The sequence below is a fragment of the Terrapene carolina genome, unplaced genomic scaffold, assembly GCF_002925995.2.
Source record: "Terrapene carolina triunguis isolate 2854851 unplaced genomic scaffold, T_m_triunguis-2.0 Scaffold69, whole genome shotgun sequence".
In the NCBI taxonomy this organism is placed as follows: domain Eukaryota; kingdom Metazoa; phylum Chordata; order Testudines; family Emydidae; genus Terrapene; species Terrapene triunguis.
The window spans coordinates 20536034-20560221 of record NW_020664420.1 but is presented as its reverse complement, the minus strand read 5'-3'; the positions used below and the strand labels follow the sequence as shown (position 1 = coordinate 20560221).

Sequence of the window (24188 nt, the reverse complement as noted above, 5' to 3'; positions counted from 1 at the left end):
ACATTTTATGGACTTTCTCCCAATCTCCAACAGCTGAGTTTACAATTTGGGTAGGCCCACTAGAGCCCAGTCATTACAACAGCGCCAAAGGGAAAGGAAAGAGACATGACAGTTATTTCCTCTGAAAGGAGAACACTGCATGGTAGCAATCTTGCAGCCCCTACGTTGGGCGAGTGATAGCCAGGAGAAGAAAACGGTCACTCGGCCATCCTAAAAAGTACTGGCACATTCAGCAAGTGACTGAACATTCTCCACTCCCTTTGATTTCAATGGAGGCAAAAGACACCAGGACCTCCCAGGATCAGACCTGTATTTTGCAAAATAATTTTCAGATCTATATTTTTCTATCACTTTCAATGCCAGTCTTCCTGGACTGTTACTATCCAGTTCCTTATTTGACCTGTCCTTGCGTGAGATCTCACTTCCCTCAGTGGCTAGCAGCTGATGCAGGTCTTTCATTAAGTAAGGAAACATGCTGGAGTATATGGCTTTTCTCCTAGAATTGATGCCATTATTGTTTTCTCATAAATCCAACTGATGAAGCCTTCTGCAAACTCAACCAGACCTCATTCCTTTGCAGAGTTTCGATTTTCTTAGAAACTCTGATTATGGCCCCTAACTTCCCCCAGCTGTTACAGAGACATGGCAGGAGGAAGAAAAGCTGTCACAGGTGGAAAATGTATCTAGAATGAGGATATGGCTTTGCCTTTACAAGTCAGGTTTGTATGTATTTTTCATGAGAACCGGGTGTTTCTTATGCTTTATGTAAAGATTGTTATCTCTCTTGAGGGAAGGGGTTATGCCCATGTGTGTGCTTGTTTGCTCGGAGCAAAATTACTTTGTTCCTTTGTTGATTGATCCAGTGCTGCTGTTTGCTTGAAAAAGAACACCCACAAGAGGAAGTTAAAGTGAAATGATCTCTTTGCATTAAAGAGAGTGGAAAGTGTGTGTTGATGTGTACATGGAGCACAAATCATTTCTGATGGCCAAACCATGCTCCCACTTAAGTACAATTGCACAGTTCCTAATAATTTCAATGAGATTGGAATTGGGCCCGTTAGCTTTGTTGCATTTGGGCTGTATTCTGGCCTCATGTAACGTGGCACACTTACGCTAAATTTAATAGTGAGTTGCACCTGCTTACACCAAGATTAAATTAAGCCCTGATCATATAAGGCACTCCATGCAAGTGGGCCCCAAAGCTGGTGTGGAGCCCTGTTGAAGACAATAGGAGTCTGTCCTGGAATAGCGTTTTGCCCATGCAAAGCTCCTTGCAGCATCAAGACCGTGGGAACCAGAGACAGGGCTATGTGAGAAATGCAACTAGGATTGGACCATCTAGTCTGGATAAAATCACAGGTGCCACCTACTCTCAGCACATTAACACCAAATCTTTTCTGAAGTTAGAAAACCATTGGTATGTTTTTCCCCCTCATTATTTTACTGTTTCTGACTGGGAGTGGAGGCTGAAAGGCCAAAATACTTCTCATTGTATTTCCTGCTAGATTGTAAACAGGAAGTGCAGACAGTAGCCTAAACTCTGGTCACATGAGACCGTCTACTCCAACAGGTTTGAATACGAGGCACCCAAACATCTGGGTATTTATTCAAACTGAATCTATCCATAGAGATTCCAGTGCACCACCTGGCCAGTCAAGGACTGCACAAGGGGCCAGAATTTGGCCCTCAAGGTAGTAATTAGGGCTGTTAATTAACCACAGTTAACTCATGAGATTAACTCAAAAAAATTAATCACGATTAAAAAAATTAATCGTGATTAATCGCACTTATAACAATAGAATACCAATTGAAATTTATTAAATATTTTTGGATGTTTTTCTACATTTTCAATATTGATTTCAATTACAACACAGAATACAAAGTGCACAGTGCTCACTTTATATTACTTTTATTACAAATATATGCACTTTAAAAATGATAAAAGAAATAGTATTTTTCAATTCACCTCATACACGTACTGAAGTGCAATCTCTTTATTGTGAAAGTGTAACTTACAAAGGCAGATTTTTTTTTGGTTACATAACTGCACTCGAAAACAATACAGTGTAAAACTTTAGAGCCTCAAGGCCACTCAGTCCTACTTCTTATTCTGCCAATCACTAAGACAAACAAGTTTGTTTACATTGACGGGAGATACTGCTGCCTGCTTCTTATTTACAATGTCACCTGAAAATGAAAACAGGCATTTGCACGGCACTGTTGTAGCTGGCATTGCAAGATATTTACGTGCCAGATGCGCTAAAGATTCATATGCCCTTTCATGCTTCAACCACCATTCCAGAGGACATGCATCCATGCTGATGATGGGTTCTGCTTGATAACGATCCAAAGCAGTGTGGACCGACGCATGTTCATTTTCATCATCTGAGTCAGATGCCACCAGCAGAAGGCTGATTTTCTTTTTTTGGTGGTTTGGATTCTGTAGTTTCCGCATCAGAATGTTGCTCTTTTAAGACTTCTAAAAGCATGCTCCACACCTCGTCCTTCTCAGATTTTGGACGGCACTTCAGATTCTTAAACCTTGGGTTGAGTGCTGTAGCTATTTTTAGAAATTTCACATCGGTATCTTCTTTGCATTTTGTCAAATCTGCTGTGAAAGTGTTCTTAAAATGAACATGTGCTAGATCATCATCTGAAACTGCTATAACATGAAATATATGCAGAATGAGGGTAAAACAGAGCAGGAGACATACAATTCCCCCCTCAAGGAGTACAGTCAGAAATTTAATTGACACATTATTTTTTTAACAAGCATGAAGGGTCATAGGAATCTTTAGCACATCTGGCATGTAATATTTTGCGACACTGGCTCTAATAGTGCCATGCGAATGCCTGTTCTCACTTTCAGGTGACATTGTAAACAAGAAGCAGGCAGCATTATCTCCTGCAAATGTAACCAACCTTGTTTGTCTGAGTGATTGGCTGACCAAGAAGTAGGGCTGAGTGGACTTGTAGGCTCTAAAGTTTTACATTGTTTTATTTTTGAATGCAATTGTTTTTTTTACATAATTCTACATTTGTAAGTTCAACTTTCATGGTAAAGAGATTGCACTACAGTACTTGTATGAGGCAAATTGAAAAAAAAATTCTTTTTTACAGCGCAAATATTTGTAATAAAAAATAAATATAAAGTGAGCACTGTACACTTTGTATTCTGTGTTGTAATTGAAACTAATATATTTGAAAATGTAGTAAACATCCAAAAATATTTAAAATAAAAGGTATTCTATTGTTGTTTAACAGCACGATTAATCGCGTGATTAATCATGATTAATTTTTTTAATCGCTTGACAGCCCAAGTAGGAATAACAAGCAAGGCCTCCACAACTTGAAATCACAATAAAAAATCAAAAAGGAAAAGATTCTTGTTCTGTTACCCTGACTACTAAAAGCAAGTAAGAAAGGACACATGGCTAATTGTGCCTTCTTGCTGCATATGCTCAGTCACCACTCTTTTCTCTTTGAAGAGCTTGTATTCATGTATGAAGAGGGTAAGAGTGGTTGTCTGTTCAAAGCACAATGGAACTCCAGGGTAGAGTTTACAGATGGAAGGACCAATTATGCAAGGTGCCGAATTCCCCCAACCTCTAATGAATTCAGCAGGAGGCAGGGGCACTCCACACCTTAGGGGAGGAGCTCAGCACTTCACAGGCCCATAGAGTATTTAGCTAAATTATTGAAAGGCTTTCAGGATATTCCCTTCCATTTTTCAATTGATAGGCATTGTGTTTCAGAGTTGGAATGAGGACACAGCTGAGTACCTAATTTTCTAATGCATATATAAAGGGAAAGCTCTGGTTTCCCACAGAGCAAACATGTACTATTCTATTACGTTTATTTGTTCTAGATGTATTGGATACTGAATCTGATTTGCTGGTTTGGGTTCTTTTAGCTTTGATAATTGTGAGAAAAAAACATGATACATGAGGTAATGAAGATGTTGAATTTGATCTAAAGCTCAGTGAAATCCATGAAAAGACTCTCTGATTCCAATGGGCTTTGGATGAACCCATAGTGAAAATATTACTGTAGCCATATGTTAACTATGTTAACTGTACCTGGAAAGATAATGAAGCAAATAATTAAGCAATCAATTTGCAAACATCTAGAAGATAATAAGGTGATAAGTAACAGTCAGCATGGATTTGTCAAGAACATATCATGTCAAACCAACCTGATAGCTTTCTTTGACAGAATAACAAGCCTTTGATGGGGGAAAGCGGTAGAGGTGGTATATCTTGACTTTAGTAAAGCTTTTGATACTGTCTCACATGACCTTCTCATAAACAAACTAGTGAAATGCAAGGTAGATGGAGTTACTATAAGGTGGGTGCAAAACTGGTTGGAAAACCATTCCCAGGGACCAGTTATCAGTGGTTCACAGTCATGCTGGAAGGGCATAACAAGTGGGGTCCTACAGGGATCAGTTCTGGGTCCGGTTCTATTCAATATCTTCATCAATGATTTAGATAATGGTATAGAGAGTATACTTATAAAGTTTGCAGATAATACCAAGCTGGGAGGGGTTGCAAGTGCTTTAGAGGATAGGATTAAAATTCAAAATGATCTGGACAAACTGGAGAAATGGTCTGAAGTAAATAGGATGAAATAAGGACAAACGCAAAGTACTCCCCTTATCAAGGACCATTCAGTTGCACACATAGAAAATGGGAAATGACTGCCTAGAAAGAAGTACTACGGAAAGGGATCTGGAGGTCATAGTGGACCATAAGCTAAATATGAGTCAACAGTGTAACACTGTTGCAAAAAAAAGCAAATATCATTCTGGGATGTATTAGCAGCAGTGTTGTAAGCAAGACACGAGAAGTAATTCTTCTGCTCTACTCCACGCTGATTAGGCCTCAACTGGAGTATTGTGTCCAGTTCTGGGTGCCACATTTCAGGAAAGATGTGGACAGAGAAGAGCAAAAAAAATTATTAAAGGTCTAGAAAACATGACCTATGAGAGAAGATTGAAAAAAATGGGTTTGTTTAGTCTGGAAAAGAGAAGACTGAGAGGGAACATGATAACAGTTTTCAAGTACATAAAAGGTTGTTACAAGGAGGGAGAAAAATTGTTCTTCTGAACCTCTGAGGCTAGGACAAGAAGCAATGGGCTTAAATTGCAGAAAGAGAGGTTTAGGTGGGACTTTAGGAAACACTTCCTAACTGTTAGGGTGGTTAAGCACTGGAATAAATCGCCTAGGGAGGTTGTGGAATCTCCATCATTGGAAATTTTAAAGAGCAGGTTAGACAAACACGTGTCAGAAATGGTCTAGATAATACTTAGTCCTGCCATGAGTGCATGGGACTGGACTAGATGACCTCTCAAGGTCCCTTCCAGTCCTATGATTCTGTTAGGTAAATGATTTATTACATTTTGAAAGCATATATAAATGTAGTAAGTTCTGCCTATTGCAAAGACCCAGAAGACTCACAAAGGGAATTAGCAAAGCACTGTGCCCAACTAATGGGAGAACAAATTACCATGAATAATGCAAACAAAAATAATCTGTATAATTTAAATCAGATGGAATATGGCAAATACTGTTATCCTTCCATTGAAAACATCCTTCCACTGAAGGTGTCCTATGGAAGGCAGAAGTATTGTTTCTTCCCTCTGAAGCACCTGGCATTGGCCATTGTCCGAATACAGAATACTGAGCTAGATGGACCATTGGTCTGACCCAGTACAGCCGTTCTTACGTTCTTATCTTTGATTTACAAGGAGTTTATTTGAACAATTCATCTCAGCCTCAGTTTGGTAGGATTTAGATTTTTTTCCCCATATGGTTTGTCTTTTTAATAAAAGATGCTCCAGAAATGTTATTTCATCAAAACCTCAGATTTCGACAGGAAAAGCTTCTTTATTAGCAGCCAGATTTCCAACACCTGTAAGAGCTATGGTAAGATTCTGTGAATGGCTCGTATCTGTGAGCTTCACATTACTGTCATTTAACACAGTATGAGTATAGGGATCAATTTAAATGAACATGTGTGAACTGACCAAACTACTAAGCAGTGGATGGAAGGAATATGTTCCAGAAGGGTTCAAACACACTGAAGGAGAGGTTTTGAACATCTCTGATTGCTAGGATTCTATTGCAAAGTTTTTAAAATATGTATATTGTGACATAAGTAGGGCAATATTAAAATGTGTAGTCAGGGCAGAGACCTGGGAGCCAGAACTCCTGGGTTCTATTTGTCGCTCTGACATTAATTTTCTCTTCCCATTGAGCAAATCAGTGCCCATTGAAGCTTTTAGTCTGGTAGGCTTTTGTGTATGTGTGCACATGCATGTCCGTAGTAGTTAGTTTAAATCTGATAGTATCTCTAGTGAATGTGAACTTCCTCCCTTTCCTGCATAAGCAAGAGAGCTGGACAGAGATAACAATGGGGTGCTTTAAGGCTGAAGTTTGTCTATCTATATTCTTAAACAACACCCACATTAATTCACTTTCTGTATTATTGAAGTGACTGCACAGTACAGTATACTGTGTGGAATGACTAAATGTTTGATGCCATTAAAAGGATGGGGGAGAAATGCAGAAAAACTAAATCCAGAAATACGTAACTAGAATGATTCAGAAACAGTTCATGTAATTCATTGCAATAACACGGCAGGCAAAAGCAGTGGATAACCCTGATTCAGTGTGTGTTGTGCATGTAAGTTAATTTATTATCAGAATTAATCTAACTAGCACAGTGTGAACTCTAAAGGAAACTGCTCTTCTGCCCAGCATTATTGAGGGTCAGAGAACAAACTGCATATAGGTAACTCTTCTATCTCCTTTTAAAATTCTGAGTTTTGTTCAGCCCTTTGCCTAGGTACGGAAGTTATGCTGTATTATACTGTGCAGTGATATTCCTTTGTTTGCAGACAACTCACACATCACCCCCTCTGCACTTTAACTTTTAGGCTAATAAATGGTGATAACCAAATGCACAGACAAAACAGTTCCCATTTAAAATAATCTGCACATCTGGTAGCATACACCCCCATATTTGCTGTAGCAAGTATGTTTAGGAGAAGTCTCTCATGAGCCATTCTTTCCAAGGGTATCCTTGATATAGACTTCTCAGAGACTGAATCTTACCCTCAATGCCAGGATCTGGAGTAGGAGATGGGGTGTGAGAGAAGGCAGTTCACTCATTGCTTCCCCTTTTTTACATAGAATTACATAGAACCTTCAGTATAGTATGGCCTATGTGTGTCATGCATTTGCTCTCAGTTCACATTTGGGGCTTGATCCTGCAAGGTGCTGAGTAGAGTTGATAAAATAAATAAACAAAACCTGGGCTTTTTAATAATCGGAAATGTTCATCAAAACAAAATGTTTTTGGTGTGCATGGGGGTTTGTTTTGCTTTTTCTTTCTATTTTTTTCCCAAGAAAGTGGGAGAAAAAAAATCCAGTTTTGGGTTTACAGTATTTCAACTCCTCCCCCCCCATTTTGTCCCTCAGTTTCCTCCCCACCTCAGCCCTCCCCCCCTTTTTCAGTGGCAAAATGGAAAAGAAAAAATAGAGAAAGGGGAGGGGAGGGGAGTAAAAAGGAGGGGGAAGGAAAACTGAAAAAACAAAATCCCAGAGAGTTCCAGTTAACACAAAATAGTTGGCAAAATAACACTATGTATATTATCTGGGCCCCAAACCAGCTTAATTTGACTGATGAGCCTAATTTTTATTTAGCGATATTATTTACAAAATTAAAGAGAGGTTTATGTATAATGTGGCACTTCCAGTTTCTGCAAATAAAAAGAAAAGAAGAACAGAAATTACAGTAACAACACACTAGCTACAGAACCAGTCGGCAAAAGAAATGTCTGAACTGAAAACTTTGAAAAAATGTTTAACCACGGCAAAGATATAACAAAACACTCAACTTCTTTAGCCATACAGGAAGATATGTTACAATATCTCCCCAACCAATCAGTAGTGCTGCAAGCCTCAGACCAGGAAACCCTTTAAAGTACAGTATATGTGAACATTGCAACTAAAACTTCTCACTTGCTGCTCTTTCTTTCTTTTCTTTTTTTTCTTTTTTTTTTTTTTGTTCTTTCTGGTTGTAGAATGGCAAGGCAGATGTGAAGTCCCTCATGGCGAAATTTAACACTGGTAACAACCCATCAGAGGACGTTCCGGTTAGCAATCAACCCTTCAAAATCCCAGGACAACCTTCATCTTCAGGACTACAGGCAAGGAAAGCTGCACTTGAGAAATTTACCAGTCCTCCTTCAGGTCCCAGTACCTTTCACAAGTCTGCATCTCCTAAACCGTCATTTGGAGCAAAACCTTCTATTGAAGATAAACCAGAAAGGGATCCAAAACCTCCCTATCTAAAACATAACCCTGTGGCACACAAGTTCGGGTCTCCGGTTAATGCAGCTAACAGAGAAGCTGATGCCAAAGCTGGAGTCACTAAATATCTGGGTCCTAAAGCCACTGAACTGTCAAAAGAAGAACCCAAGCCTGTGTTTCCAAAACCTCCTGTAAACAAGTTCCTTAGCTCTACTGCCCAGGAGAATGACATAAAGCCGCCAGGACCTAAACCGAATTTTAATTCTGCAGCACAAGAGAGTGAGCCAAAACCAGCATTCCCCAAACTAGCTGGGGTTAAAGAAAAGTTCATTGCTGCATCACAAGAAAATGACCCCAAGCCTCCTTTCTCTAAACCACCCCTTGGGCAAAAACCTTCTCTAAATCCTGATGTCTCCCACCACGAAGATATTTCCAACAGACATGCTTTTCTGACTAAGGGATCTTCAGGATCTCTAGGCCCCAGACCAAAAATACATTCATTTAAATTACCAAAGGAAACAGCAGAAAATAGCAGTAATGGAACCGATTCCCCAGGTGGTCATTTTCCTACTGTGACTCTGAAATCTATTGGTAATCGGAGCACCCCAGGACAGGTTCTAAAAAATGTTGAGGAAAAGACTGAAGATAATAGGTCGGGGGTCGCCAAGAATATTTTCCTCAGTAAAATTAATCAGGAAGATTCTGGTCCAACTCCTTCTAAATTCCGCCAGCCACCTGCCAAGCTTGCTGCAGGAGGACCATCGGGCAGCTTCCACGCGAGAGAAGAGGGAGACCAGAATTCTGCAACTCCCAAGCGCAAAGCATTAACTCCATTATTTAAATTGGGCCAGCCTCCCCAAAAGCCCAGCAGACCCCCAACTGTGGACCTGGAAAGATTCCGAAAAAATAGTGCAAGAGACAGTGAGTCCTTTTTTATCTTATTTTATTTATTGATTTACTACTTAATTCATTCAGGGTGAAATTTCCCACAATATTCAGGGATAGTGTAAAGCCTGTGCATCATGACAATCCAACTTAAGCCTTTCATTTGCAAGTGTTGTCCCCTGCCCAGGGCAAAACCTACTGAAAGCAAGAGAAAAATAGTTGCAAAATAAAAATCATTTGATTCTTCCAACTATTACCCAGTGGAGAAGGGGCATCTTCTTTAATTGGTGTATTTGTTTCTGAAAATTGCTTAGATGGGGTTATAACTTGAATCAAATATTTCAAGTATTTCTTCTATGAGACTTTTATTTTCTGTTTCTTTAAAATGAGGCGTTGATGTAAAATGTCCTTTTTCACAAAGCAATTTCCTGGTGGAGATCGGTAGCTAAATAGCTACATGTATTCGATACACTGTGGTTTGTCATTTTAAATGCCCAAAGGTTTGTGTGGTTACTTAAGGTCAATGTGAGAATCTGAGAGCGCCTTTTTAAAATGTATCTATAAAGATGGGCCTTAAGCAAAACCTCAGAATCCTCATTTAGAGTGTCCTGTAAATTTGGAACTGTTTGAAATTCAGATCCAGATCTGAATCCAGATTTCGCAAACAGCTTCTGGGCTAGATCATCCGCTAGTGTAAATCATTGTGTCACTACTGGCTTCAATGGAGCTATGCTGATTTACATCAGCTAAGGATCTGGCTCACTTTTTTATGAAGAAGCAAGAGCCTCTGAACTTTGTGGCAGTTGTAGTACCGATCTGAATTTCAAGGCTTGTGATCACTTATATATAAATACTGAGACAGCTTTATACATAGGGCCTCTGCAAACGTGCCTGCAGTATTTGTGAGTACCTGCCTGTCACTGTCTGAAATACAGAGTTGTGTGCATGCAATCATTGGCTTGTGCAAAATAAGTAATGTTGGCCCTGGTTGTGCAAGGAGCTCTGCATGGATAGACCCCTTCCCTCTCACTGGTGCAGTTGCAGCACCTGGGCAAGTGCATATAAGTTGCTCTTTTTCACATACAGTTGCTGGTTTTGCATACCGAAATAGGTGTGCCTGCCATTGCTGCAGATTGGATTTTCTGAGACTCTGGAAAATATGTCACCCACTAAGGCCAAACATTCAAAATATGAGTACCTAAAAGTTAGGCTCCCAAATCCATATTAGCTCCCCTAAGCAGAAGTTGTCAGATTTTCAAACATGTTGAACACCCTTAGTTTCCACGGAAGTCACCCAGGTTTGAAACTGTTGGTTTAAGGTATCTTTCTATATAGTGACTGTAAGCACTTTCTCTGAACTAATCCAGTGCATCTCAGTGTTGTCAACTCTCACAATTTATTGCAAACCTTGCAATAATTGGTGTTTCTATTTAAACCAGAGCTCCTGGAGTCAAGTGATTAGGGAGAATCTCAGCTTTCGTTTTTAAAAAAGAAAGTTTCCCTCCCTCCTGGTTGAAGAGAAAAGCTGCAAAACTTGACCCAAGTATACTCTGAGGGCTTAGGAAGATAAATAAAAAAACACCAAAATTATTATCATTATTTTTAATATGACATTTTAATTCAATCTCATTGATCTTTCTGGGCTTGTCTTATGATTTTTGAATGCTTGTTGTTAGTAATACTGGCACAGTGAGCTTATGGGTTACGTCACACAGATTAATAATTACAATAATACTTTGAATTTCTCCAGCATTCTTTGGCTGAAAACCTCAACTCATTTCACAAACAGGTAAAGGTCTGTGTGAGGTGGTTAAGCCACTTTTTTGTAGGTCCCTTTTAAACTAGTGATTTGCACTGGTGCAGCTACATCAATGTAATTATGCTGGTGCAAAAAGGCCCATTGTAGACACTGTCTACAAGCCCCATTGCCTTTGTTACTTTCATATTTAGAACACTGCATTGCATGCTTGTTTGGCTATTAGTTTTTACCTACTGCTGGATGGACATAAACAAAATGTTATGCCCAGCTGAAGATTCTGTAGAGAAAAGAGTTCAGAGTGGTGAGATGAGTCACACTGATGATAAAAGCCATGTTATGAACACGGAGTATGGGTGCAACATTATATCCAGCTATTAATTCCTTCAGTACTGAGTTAGTGACTGAAGCTTGGCTAATTAAAGTGCACAGTCTTATCAGTAGCTACATTCTGGTTTTCCTGTGTAACTGTAAGTGTTTTCATTAATTCATTGCATGGGCTAAATGTTCATCTGTGTGACAGTGTAGCGAACACATTTTAAGTTAGTGACACTATAAACTGTGAAATGCACTCACAGAGATAAATCAAAAACAACAGCAGAATTGCTAACCAGTGTTAACAAAAAAATTAGGAATCAGGCCACAAAAAGATCAAGGGATTTAAAAAGAATAATAATAAATATTAGGTTCATCATATTTGTCTCTGTTTTCTGCGCTGTTAGGGTGCTCTCAGGTCATGTTTTCAAGCTTTCCTCTGCAATCACAGGGGCTAGAAATCTAATGTTTAACAAATGATTTGAGCTTTGATCCTGCACTTGGCTCCACGTGGCTGCAAAGGTTCAGCCATGCACAGCATGATCAGGGACTTCATTTGTAGACTCTTTGGTGAAGAGCCCATGTGATTGTACTAGTGCTGTCAAGTGCCTCAAATATGCTGTAATAATAATAGTAATAAAACTATGTCGAAGCAAAATTATTGGCTTCCAATAGGTACCACTAATATCCTTGTAGGTTGCTCAATATACCTTGTACTTGAGGATGGATAGGTGAGTTCTTAGGTAGCTTAAATTAAAATAACTCCTGGAAAAATTAGTTTTCAAGTAAACAGATCATTCATGTCTGTTGGACTGCTTGGGATAGTAGCTTTGCAACAGTGTCATCATTTTTACTTTCTGCATCCCATTGGCACCTTTTTGCTCTGGGGTTTACTTCTGTGATTCTGGGTGCTGAGTAAACAGAAAACAAGCAAACTTGCTGGCAAACCACTGTGGTATTATCCACTAATGCCATTCCCACTTAGAGTGAAATACAGTGCAGTCTATTATCAGTTCAGTCCTAGATCATAGGCACTCTATTGGCTTTCCATATTCAGATGATAATAATAATAACAATAATTATTAGTGAGTGTCCAAAAGTATGCAAGGACTTCACAAAAACAAGTAAAAACACGGTCCTTTCCCCCCAAACAATTGACAGCCTAAGTCTCCAACCCTGCAACTGATTTCACAGAGGAAGTCCTGCACCTGTGGCTTCATGCGGGTAGAGATGTCCACCCACGTGAAATCAGTTGCAGGATAAGATCCTAAATACTTCAAAGACCTTCCTTTTCTCTACCCTGTGAATGAAGAGCATTTGTGCTTTTGAACGTTAGTTGCAGAACTGAAAGGCAATGGGTATGAATCAGTTGGGAGGGAGGGCATTTTAGGTACCTCTCCTATTTCTCCTTTTAATGTAAAGAAAAATTACTTCACAGAGATGACGTTTTCTGAAGCAAATTACCTGAGAAGAAAAGAGGGATAAAGGGAATGTTACAAAAGTTGGTGTAATCACTGTATTTAACTGCAAGTGGGAATCAATAACGAACAAGCAGCAATAATCATAATCATGAATATTTTTGTTATAGGCCCAGTCAGTATTGAGACAGCGATATTAGCAAGAGACAGTCCCTGCCCTGAAGAACTTACGGTCTAAGGGTATGTCTACACATCAACTGGGTGGTGAGATTCCCAGCTCGGGTCGACAGACGTGTTATCTCTGCTTGAGCTAACATAATGAAAATAGCAGTGTGGCTGTGGCAGCTCAGGCTAGTCGCCCAAGAACAGTCCCCCCTGACTCCCTGGGTGCACAGTCGGGGGGCTAGCACATGCTGTCACCACCTATGCTGTCATGGCACACTGTTTTTTTTAACATGCTAGCTTTAGCAGTGCTAGCATGTGTACATCTACCCAAGCTCGGAATTACACCCCTCAGCTACTGTGTGGACAAACCCTAAATGGATACAACAGACAAACAGTGGAAAGGGGAGGGGAGGAAGGCACAGAGAGGTGAAGTCCTTTGCCCAAATCACAGATTGGCAGATTAAATAATTAACAATCAAATAAGATAATCAAATAATATGACAATCTTAACTGTCTGATGCGCAGTACATTGGAGCAAAGGGAATGCAGTTCTGATTGATGTGCAAGACAAAACAGTGACTTGCAAAGTTGTAAGGTTTTTTTTTCATTTTAGTGAATTTAAAATAGGTCACTATTAAAATAGCAACTTTGTTTAAAAAAATAGAACATATTAGAGTTGGTCAAACGTCTTAAAAGCTGATTTGTGAATATTTTTATACATAGAAGCACCAAGTTAGGTGCCCTGTTTTTCTTCAAGTGATTCATTATTTGTGAGTATTCAGATAATGATCAGGTAATTATGAAAATGTGAATCAATTTCATGAACTGAATTCAATGGAACTATGCAATGGTATAAACTTATTCATGTGCATGTATGTTTGCAGGATCAGGACCTAAGGGATTACTGCAGGGAGGGTTTGTTTGCTTGGTTGGTAGGTTTTTGTTTTTGTTACCTCACTGCTAGAATGGGAAAAGATATATATATATACCAGCATAGGTATAAGTATAACAAAAATATATGGTAAGAAAAAGAAGTTTAACTTGAGACAGAAATATCAGTTTCTAAAACAATTCAAGCTCAAAAAAACAAAAAAACAAAAACAAAACCCATGCATTGTACCAGAGACTAAGCTGCACCATAGTTTTGTTTTTAGTATCTAATGGAAGAGACCACATCTGTCATGCAACATGCCACAAAGTCTTGGCTGAAAGAGTTCTCAGACCAACAGTGCTGTAGCAACAAGTGTTACAGACTGCCTCAATCTTGGTTACCTTGTCATTTCAGATAGATAAAATATCCTGCCATAAATTTTAAAATATTCATGAAATATACATGACTGATTGGGCCAGTTGACACTGGCAGGGATTTGACCTAAGTGATCTGAAGGTCTTTTCCATCTTTAGATTCCATGATTTTATGTACATCATCATCATTATTTATTTATTTATTTATTTAGTGTCCATAAATCTAAAGCGTAGAAGTGAAAATTAAGATTTGAGCTGAAATTTTTGCCTCACAGATGTAATAATAAATCTAATATTTGTCCACATGTCTATGTATGTACTGCTGTTACTTCAATCAGCTGAGTTACTTTTGATTTACAGTGGTTTAACTCGAAGAATTTGTCCCTTCGTTATTATGTGTGACTCCTAGTGAAAAGCAAGTTGTGAGCTATGTTAGTGAATGAAAGAGCCCAAAGGCTTCTGCTTCCAAATGTGTATTGGACTATAACATTGTATATCTCTAAGGACCAGGAGAATCAGATTTTAAAGCTCCTGGCAAAAGATGACTCATTTCAAAGTCATGTTATAAAATTACCATGAAAACCATCATAATGTAAAGTGTGCGATGGGATACAGTGTATCTGGTGCAATGGAAAGCTTTAGTTCCTTAAGCAATTAGAATAGAAAGGGGTGGACTTTTTCTCACAGCTATGCCATCACTTAGTTACTTTCTGAGAAAATCAGTCCATATAAAGTTTTCAGTATTACTTGGAGTATTATATACAGTATATATGTATTATATTATATACAGTATATACAGTATTATTGGAGGAGGAGATTGGTCGTCTTGAGGTGCCTGAAATCATCAATTTATGATTGCCTGAGTTGGAATTTGGGTGAAGGGTCTCAAACTCATAACTTTTTAGTTCCAAACCTCTCTAACCATGATTATATTGCCACTTAAAAGCACAACAACGTTAATGTACCTGGTGCTTAAAATGGAAATATTAAAGTGATGAGGCCTGTGTCTCGGGATAAATTTGGTGGAGAATGAAATCCTGGAAGTACTGGTTAGGGGCATCTCTGATATCAGAACTATCGTGGTCACACAAGTACATTTAGATTCATTCAAGATAGAGCCAGATTCACAGCTGATGTAAATTGTTGTTAGCTCTGTTGAATTCAGTGGAGCTACAGTAACTTACACCATCTGAGGATCTGGTCCCAAATTGGTGTTTGACAGCACCGGATCAATATAATGTCTGTTTCAAGGTTTGTTAGAGATAGTGTTGACTTCTTCCACAATTGCAGCGTAAGTGCTCCGGGCAACTTTCATAAGCCAAATATTTGTGTTGCGGACCAACTAAACTACTACTTTCTCCAAATCCTTTCTGCTTCATTCCAGAGTAGGAACTCAATTCACGGTGATGATAGATCACATAGTTAAGAGAGCAGCCATATGCTTTCAGTCTGAGAGATTTTTTTTATTTTAGATTAAGGAAGAAAGTCTCCATGAGAGAGGACAGAGTGTGTCTTTGCTTAATATTACTGATGAAATCCTGGCCCCCTGAAGTAAACAGGAGGTTTGCTGTGGACTTCGTGGGTCACCGGATTTTACCCTGTGTATCCGCTCTGTCTGACTGCTGCCTTTTGAATCAAGGAGATTGCCTAGATGTTTAAAGATTCATGGACAGCCAGCTCTTCCACTTGTGTAAGCTGGCAAAACTCCACTGAAATCAGGAGTGTGACTCCAATTTATACCAGCTAAGGATCTGTCCTGCAGTGCTTAGTAAGCAGAATCATTACAGCTTTGAGATAAAAACTCCCAATTAGACAGGGCGATCAGGAAGACAGACAGGAGATTGATCTATTTTTAAAACGACTTCACTGCACAGAAAGAATATCTACTGGAAGAAAGGAAATTCCAGTATTTCCCATCAGAAGGTTGTGTAAGATACTGTATGCCACTGTTGTAAATATTTAAGAGGAAGCAAAAATACCACAAAGATTGCTACAATGCAAAAATGTTGCAAATCTGTATTTATACACATGCAATCTACCAATTACGTCCTTTGCTATGTGCTCTGCAATATTTTGGGGGGGGAATGTTTTTTTAAGATGAGAGAGAAAAATTATCCATAAAAATATACTGAAGGGGAGTCCTCAACTGGTGTGAATTGTAACGCCATCAATTGGCAATTCACACCAGCTGAGGATCTTCCCAGGAATATCTCCATACTCTTGTTCTTCCTTTACTATCAAATATAGGGACACCCTTCCCTTCCATACGAGTTGGTCATTGAGAAACAAAGCCCAAGATATGGGTTATAAAAATGAGTCCTAACTTATTACAATATTATTGAGATATGAGGTTACAATTTATCTGTAGGTTTTAGGGCTCAGTCCTGCAGTCCTGGTTACGGAAACTTACATTAAATCAATTTGAATTTTTCCTGAGTTAGGACTTCAGGATTAGACCCAATATAAATAGTGTAAATATAGCTGTCAGTGCTGTTCAGCAGAGCTGAACAAATATTATAAAATAAAAATACTACAAGTACCTATTTGAATTTTGAAATGAATTTACTTCACCTGTGTTTGTTTCAGTTGTGTTAGTGCCTCTTTGGTGTTTGTTTTCTATGAATGTTATAGCAAATTAAAGTTAAACCCATGCTTAAGTATTTTGCTGAGTAGGGCTGGACTTGTATGATGGAGTTTAGCCTGAGTTTTGCTGAATCAGCCCATATGTATACTAACAAATGGAGCCTGTGCTGGCTTTGAGTAGATCAGCACAGATGGTGGGGTTGGGATTGGATTACATTTACATTAGGGACAGTATTGAAAACACTAGTCAAAAAGGGGAAATAATGAAATTATAAGAACCATATGATTTAATTCTGAAAGGTCAGTAAGGATTCACAAAAGGGAGATAAGAGGACACTGTATTAGAGAGAAAACTACAGTAAAACCAAGGGCTTATCAAAAGGCATGTTTTTTCTTTCCGTTTTAAAACTGTACTTATTATTTCCTGGAATCTTTTGGCCTGGGCCCATGGGAAATAACGCTCATCCCACAGCTACCCATGTTCAAAATCTAAATCTGCCACCAGTGTCATAAACTACTGCATTATTGGTGCCCTTCCACAAGAAAATAATATGAATGCCATTAATATTAACACAATTTTAAGCCAGTTGATAGAGCGTGAGAAGAATTGAGCGTGCTCAGTTTTTAAACTCTAAGTACATCTTTTTCTGAAAATCTATTTTGTAACCAGTTAAAGCAATAGCCTGTGATGTGAAACCCAAAATCTCACATCAGACTGTGTGCCTATGACAGCAATATTTCTTCTTCTTTCTTCAGCAATGGAAAAATACCACAGACACAAAACTTTTCTTAAGCAAGACTTTGGTTATTAGTACAATTATACCAATATGTGTACTGTACTGTAATGACCTAATTTTCAGCTGGCTTCAAACACGCCTCTAATTCTGTGTTCACAAATGTTGGGCCTACACTCTTTGTGCATACAAACAGACACAAAATTGTGAAAATTTATCATTCAGTGGCTAATATTATCTCAAGCCCCAAAGGAGTGCACAACCCCAATATAGAGCCAGTAGGTAGAAGATATTCAACTTATTCATATAGACAATGCATACATGTTTTCACTGTAATGAATAAAACTTTTTCTTACTGTTTATTATATTAGATAAGACATTTTGGCCCCAATTGAAGTTAATGTGACTACACTTAAAGTTTGACATTTGCTGAAGCACCTTGAAGAACTGGGGGCTATATTTCTATACACTTTATACTTTTAAAATAGTGTTTAATAAACAATCCAATGTATTGCATACATAAAAACCTACACAAGATGTACAAAATTTATATATGAAATTACTATATAACACTAGGGACAGCATGTTCATATTTTGATGCCTAAAGTTAGGAGAATTCCAGTGTATGACACAGCTGTACACCAAGTGAGAAATTATTGCTACTTAGGAAGCATCATTACAGAAAATGGAAGATCGGACACCAAAGTCAGCAGCAGAACAGCAAGAGCAAAGAGACATTCTGGAAGAATAAACTTCCGATGAGAGGAGACATAAGTCTGAAAACTAAATTCTGACTCTTAAAAACTTACATTTGGCCTGTGTTAAATTACAGCTGTGAAAAACGGACATTCAAACAATGCATAATAAAGAAATTACAATCCTTCAAAATATGGTGGTATAGAAGAAGTCTGAAAATATCATGGGCAGACTGCGTACCCAGTTAAAAAGTATTGGAGATGACTGCAACTCAGCAAATGCTAGTCCTAGATCTTATGAAAGGAAAGTTTCAATTTGCAAGGCACATTTTAAGGGGTTCAATTGGCAATCAAGCATATTTACAGGCACTGAAAGGAAAAGTTGATGGCTGAAGAACATGAGGCCAAAAAAAAGATCTTATCTGGGCATCGGGTTGATGAAAAGGGCTATTCCTCTGAAAACAGCTTAGCAGTGGATCATACGGAATGGGCTGCCTAGGTTGCAAATCTCCAGTAATGGAGATGCCACATAAAAAGAAGAAAGTTAGGTACCTAAGTAAGTGATTTTTTTAGAGCTGCTGAGCACTTGCAGCTCCTTTTGGGTTCAGGTTAATTTTGAATTCTTTCTTGGCAACTTTTCCAATAAAGAAAAATGTCCTTTCTACTTGAACATCCTCTGTTATGGTGTGGGTCTGATTCCTACGCATCTATCTGGTTGTTCACCTATTTATCTCTCTATGTGCTTTTGTGGCCTGACTCACTGCATTTCCTGAGTATCCCTGAGTATTAACAATACAAATAATCACATCTCCTTTTCTTTTCTCTGTAGGAGAACCAGCTTGATTAGTTTATGGCTTTTGTTAATTTTAGTTGGGGGGTGGCTGTATCAGAGTGAATGAGTGGCTTTTGGAGTGTGCAGGTGTCTGCATGCATGTGTGAAGAACTTGTTGAAGGAAAACTAAATTGAAGAAATGAGTTTTGCATTTAGTTCTAAAAGTAATAAAGTCCATAGTCATTCTTGTCTCTTGCAAGAGTTTGTTCCACAGCATATATCCATTTCCTGTGAAAGCTCTGTCTCCCACAGTCACAAGCCTCCCCAATGATTGATCAATCCATTGTTCCAGTGGAATAATCCTTAATCCAAATACAACAGGCAGTCATGCACAAGGGGGAGATGTGATCTTTCAGGTATTTCCAAGCAATCCCATGGAGGTCTTTAAATATCAGGACAGACCTTGCACTGGACTCAGAATTCACTGGGGAGCCAGTGCAAAGACTGGAGCACTCAGATGACAGATTCACTGTGATCCATACTGCTGAATGGACAGATTACTGCATTTTGTAGAAATTGAAGCTTTTTCAGGGTGTCTAGTTTCATTCTTAGACATGAAACTGTGACTAACCCTGGAGATTGTGAATGCATCAGCGTGGCCTGCTCGGTGTTAAATAAATTGAGGTGCAAACCTCTGGCGAGTTGCAAATGTAAGTGAAAGTGTTTTGCTGTCATAACTATTTGGCCATCCAATAGCATCAAGGAGTGAAAAAGGACCCAAAGGCTGCTGAGCAACTCAGCAATTTGAGAGCAGATATCCTTCATAGAGAAGGCAATTGCTTAACATATATCTCTTCCTACCAGCATTGTCTCAGTCTTGCCTGGGTTTAGTTTAGGCCTGCTTATCTTCCTGCTGGTCTGTTGTCAGCTAAGCAATGAGAAGCCACGAAAGCAGGATGACAAAATGGTTTACATTTATAAAGCTGGGAGTGGACTGCATACTGCTGGCACTTCAGCCTGTGTTGTCTCGCCAGCTCTCTCAGTGGCTCCATATAGATGTTGAATGATGTGGGGGAGAGGATCAGGTCGTGGGAGTGAGTTGGTGCGGTCTCTGGAGGTGGAGGAACAATTGCCCATAAGTACCCTCAGAGGAAGGAACTGAGCATTTCTGGGCATTTCTGTTCATCCCTGCAACAGGAGTATTGCTGATCAGTGGTATCAAATGCCACAGAGAGGTCCTGCAGGAGAGGTCTGGATGCACATCTCTTGTCTATGGTCATGAGGAGGTCTTCCGCCAGGGCAAGAAATGCTGACTTTGTGCCATTCTCTGTCCTGAAGCCTGACTCAGGGGGTCTGTTACACTGGCCACTCACAGGTGGTGGCAGAGACTGTTTTTTGCAAACTGCTCAACTGTCAAATTCAGACAGTAGTTTGCAAGGTCTCTAGCGTCGAGCGACGGTTGCTTTAGTACTGGTTGTCCTACTGTATGTTTTAGGGTGAGCGATAGATTACCATTCTCAGTCTTTATTAGTAGGGGCCCAGATGCTCTCTTGCCCTCCTAGAAGGGTCAGGTCAGAGCCGCAGGGGTAGCCCTGATTGCTGTCCATGTTTCCATGATTTCTTCTGAGAGTCTCCAGATATTCAGTGTTACTATTATTATTTCTTATTTACACTGGGCCATACGTGTGCCCACAGTTTGCCAGACAAATAATGCTCATTATTTTATTTGTATTGACTGTCCAGCTCAAGGGCATAAAATACAAAAACCCCAGCAAAAAATTACCACAGAAAAAGCAGTTCCAAATATAAATAAAAGCCCCGTGCATACATTCTTCTGGCATATTCTGGGGAGTGTACATTTACATGGAAATAATAAACAGAAAATCAATTGGGGATAGTTTCTGTCCTCAGTTATGCAGACCAGGCTCCCATGGGGGTTACCTTAAAAGGGCCTGATTTTCAAAATGTGCTGAGAACCCACACTCGGATAATCAGGACCCTTTAAGGTATTGCACACTGGGCACCTAAAAATTTCAACATGAAAAATCACTAGTCACTTTTGAAATCCCTGGCCTTAATTACTAAATAAATGTAACAGCAGCCAAAATAAAATAAAATTAGAAAAGGTTCTATTCTACAATATTATTTTTGTAAGTTGAAAATTTGTGACTATTTCTCGTTTTTGACCAAACCTACATACTGTAAAGTGACACTTTTTGGAACAATGATGCACCTTGTGTGCTGCTCTTGAATGGAAAATATGCAAAGAAGCACCATTTGAATGCAAAGCTGTGTTTCGTGTGGGACTACTTGTCTGAGTGAAGCTTTGCATAGCTCACAAATGGATATAACCCTATAATTAATTTTTAATTAAAATACCTCTTGTCTTCTATAAACGGTTGTTACTATTACATGCCATATAAAAAGATCTGAATGTTTTAAAAATTGAATGATGGGTGTTTCATCCAAAGCGCCTCCAATTTGCTGATTTGGGAAACAGAGGAGACACCAAATTGTCATGTTTAGATGAATTTGTGCCCTTTCTAATAAATCTTCCCCCCCCCCCACACACACACACCCCTTTTCCTTTCCCTGCCCTTTCTGAACTGAATCAATGGTTTATTAATGATTTATTTTAAATTATCAGCATCTTATTAGAATATACATATTCTATGTCTGAATAATTTTAATTAGGATTATTTTTGTTGACAAAAATGATAGAAATAAACCCTTATAGCATGAAAAGTAATTGGCTAATATTTGTAAACACTTCAATATCAGTTATTAAGGATTTCTTTCAAACAATCGGGAGTTTTGTCTGACAGTTTGGCGTTAATTAAATCTCTGATACCTCCATAGAAGGGGCCAGATTTCTGCTCTCAGTTGCATCAGTGTAAATTTGAAGCAACTTCACTGTCATCAGTGAGTGCTGCATATCTTTAACACTTCTTAATATCTAGCTGCTTATTTAGATGCCAAAGGGCTTGGTCCTGTAAACACACATTGAATAACTTTATTCACCAGAATAGTCCCATTGAAGTCTGTAGGTTTACTTGGGTTAGTAAACTTATGCATGTGCTGAAGATGGTGGGGTTTTGTTTTTATTTTCTTAAGGATCTCTGGCTCTAATTATGGATTTAGGTGCTGAACTTAAGTACTTAAGTTTGAGCACATTGCCCTTAAACACTCTGTGTCTCTGTTACCACAGTTCAAAAACAGGAATGGGGATTAATAAATGTTTGTACAGTGTTTTGAAAATTAAGGCATTAAGTGGGAGCCAAATATTTTAATAACCGTGCGTTAGATTGTGTCACCAGTGTGAAGTTCTGCTTAAAAACTGAGAGCCAGATTCTCCAGTTTGCCATGTTTCTTTTGCGACCCTTACACGGCACAAAGTCAACTTAGAGCAGCTGGAGATTTGTATTGGAGAATTCCCTGAGATAGGGGCAATTTCTCTTGCTACAAAGCAGGCAGAGGCAGCTCCATCACCTAACTGGAGTAAGAGGCGGCGAGGTAGGGAGGAGTTGCATCAGGGGTTGTGCAGGGTGGGGAGGGATATGGGGGAGAACAGTGTGTCAAAGAAGAAGGGAGGGGAGGGATTGTGCTACACAGTTCTCAATGCAGGATCAAGGCCCTCACATGTAAAATTTCTGCACAGAAAGAAATTTTTTTGAAAAGTCATGAGCATGCAAAAACAGGTGGCCATAACTAAAACTTTTTGTAAACTTCACTTTAGTAGGCATTCCCAGTGTCTGCAATAATTAGCGTCTTTGTGCCTCTATCACAGTAGCATAAATTATAGCAGTGTGATACTTATTAAAAAGATTCCAGTTTCAATAATGCTATGAACATAGTTGTTTATTTTGGGCAACTCTAAAATAAGATTAGTGGGAAACCTAGACTAATTGGTCTGTTGCTAAAGTAGCATGCAAGATAGGGAAGCTGAGCTGAGAACAGTTTTCTGCAAAACATAAATAAAGTAGGAAGTGGGTGCTCGGCTGTAACAAGCACTGTTGCTGCTTCTTTGTTTTACAGCCAGAGCTGCAAGCAAGCTCTTTTTAAAACCAATAAACCTCCCCAGGCTCTCAGACAGAAGTGGCTAAATGTGATTGCTTTTGCTTTTTCAAATGTTTCCGACTAAAACTGAAAAATCTCAAGAAATTTGCAAAATTTAATAAAAAATATTTTTAAAAATCTGTGAAAGTATGCACAATTTTAAGACAGCAAATATTTTGTAATGATGATTGAAATTCACAAAATTAGAATCAGTGAGATTGAATGTACTGTCTCTGCCAAAAAAAAACAAAAAACAGTGAAATGTGTTTCTCCATTGTTGAAAAAAGGAGGTGCATGAACACGGGAAATTCATTCAACTACCACTCATTTTCCAACCTGTATTTCTTTGCTACCTCATCAACAAGTTGGTGACATCCAGCTTCTGTGCATCTGTCTATCTTTTTCTCTTGTTCTCATGACTGTAGTCTCTAGCTCTCTCCATGTATTTCTGGATAATACACTTCTTGTGTGTGGATTTGAGGAAATGAAAGAGTTTGACTACAGCATTTGTGTCTCTGGAAGGATCAAAAGTGAGGCTGAAGAAACAGTGGATGGAGACATTTCACTGTGCACTAGGCATAGACGACTCATGCCTCCCCATACTGGGGGGGCACAATCTAAAGGGGAGGACACGTGACTGCCCCACGTGTCTCCTCTGCCCAGGGACTCCCACCCCGCCCTGTGCCCAGCCTAGGGACACCACGCTCTTCCCACTCCACGTTACCTGTGGAGAGCGGGGACTCTGTCTTTCTCTCCCTGAGCCTCCCTCCTGCACTTCAGCTGCTCTCCCTGACAACTGGACGAAGAGTGGGATGGAGCTACTTCTGCCTGAGAGAACTGGCTGGGCGGCAGCGGCAGTCCGCTCCCTGCCCGGGTTTGGCTGCCAAGAACAGAGGCCCAGCGAGCCGGAGCCCGCCCTTGTGCCCCGCATGCTTGGCCTCTGTCCCCAGCAGCCAAGCCCAGGCAGGGTGTAGGTCGCTGCTGCCTCCGAGCCAGTCTCTCTCAGGCAGAAGCAGTAGAACACGCTGATGGGGAGGGGCAGGGAGAGGAGGACAGAGCCCCTCTTCCTCCCCTCCCCCGGCAGGCCAATCTGGGGAGGGGGCATTTGACCCTGCAACCCCCCCTACGTGTTGCCTCTGCAGTAAAGCTGTTTGAAAATGTTTCCTCTTCTTAAAAAAAATGTAATTTCAAAATACAATACCTTTTGACCAGCAGTATAAATGGCTGGGGGGGGGGAAGGAAAATG

General features: G+C 39.4%; 1 protein-coding gene across 1 annotated transcript in view; it reads left to right on the top strand.

Annotated features, from left to right (window-relative positions):
* Positions 1-8089: 8089 nt before the first annotated feature.
* Positions 8090-24188, top strand: part of FYB1 (FYN binding protein 1) — a 70996-nt gene continuing 54897 nt past the window's right edge. Inside the window, exon 1 of the mRNA XM_024198975.2 lies at positions 8090-9239. Within this exon, the coding sequence (XP_024054743.2) occupies positions 8117-9239 (1123 nt within the window). The 5' untranslated portion in view covers positions 8090-8116. The remainder of the gene's footprint in view (positions 9240-24188) is intronic.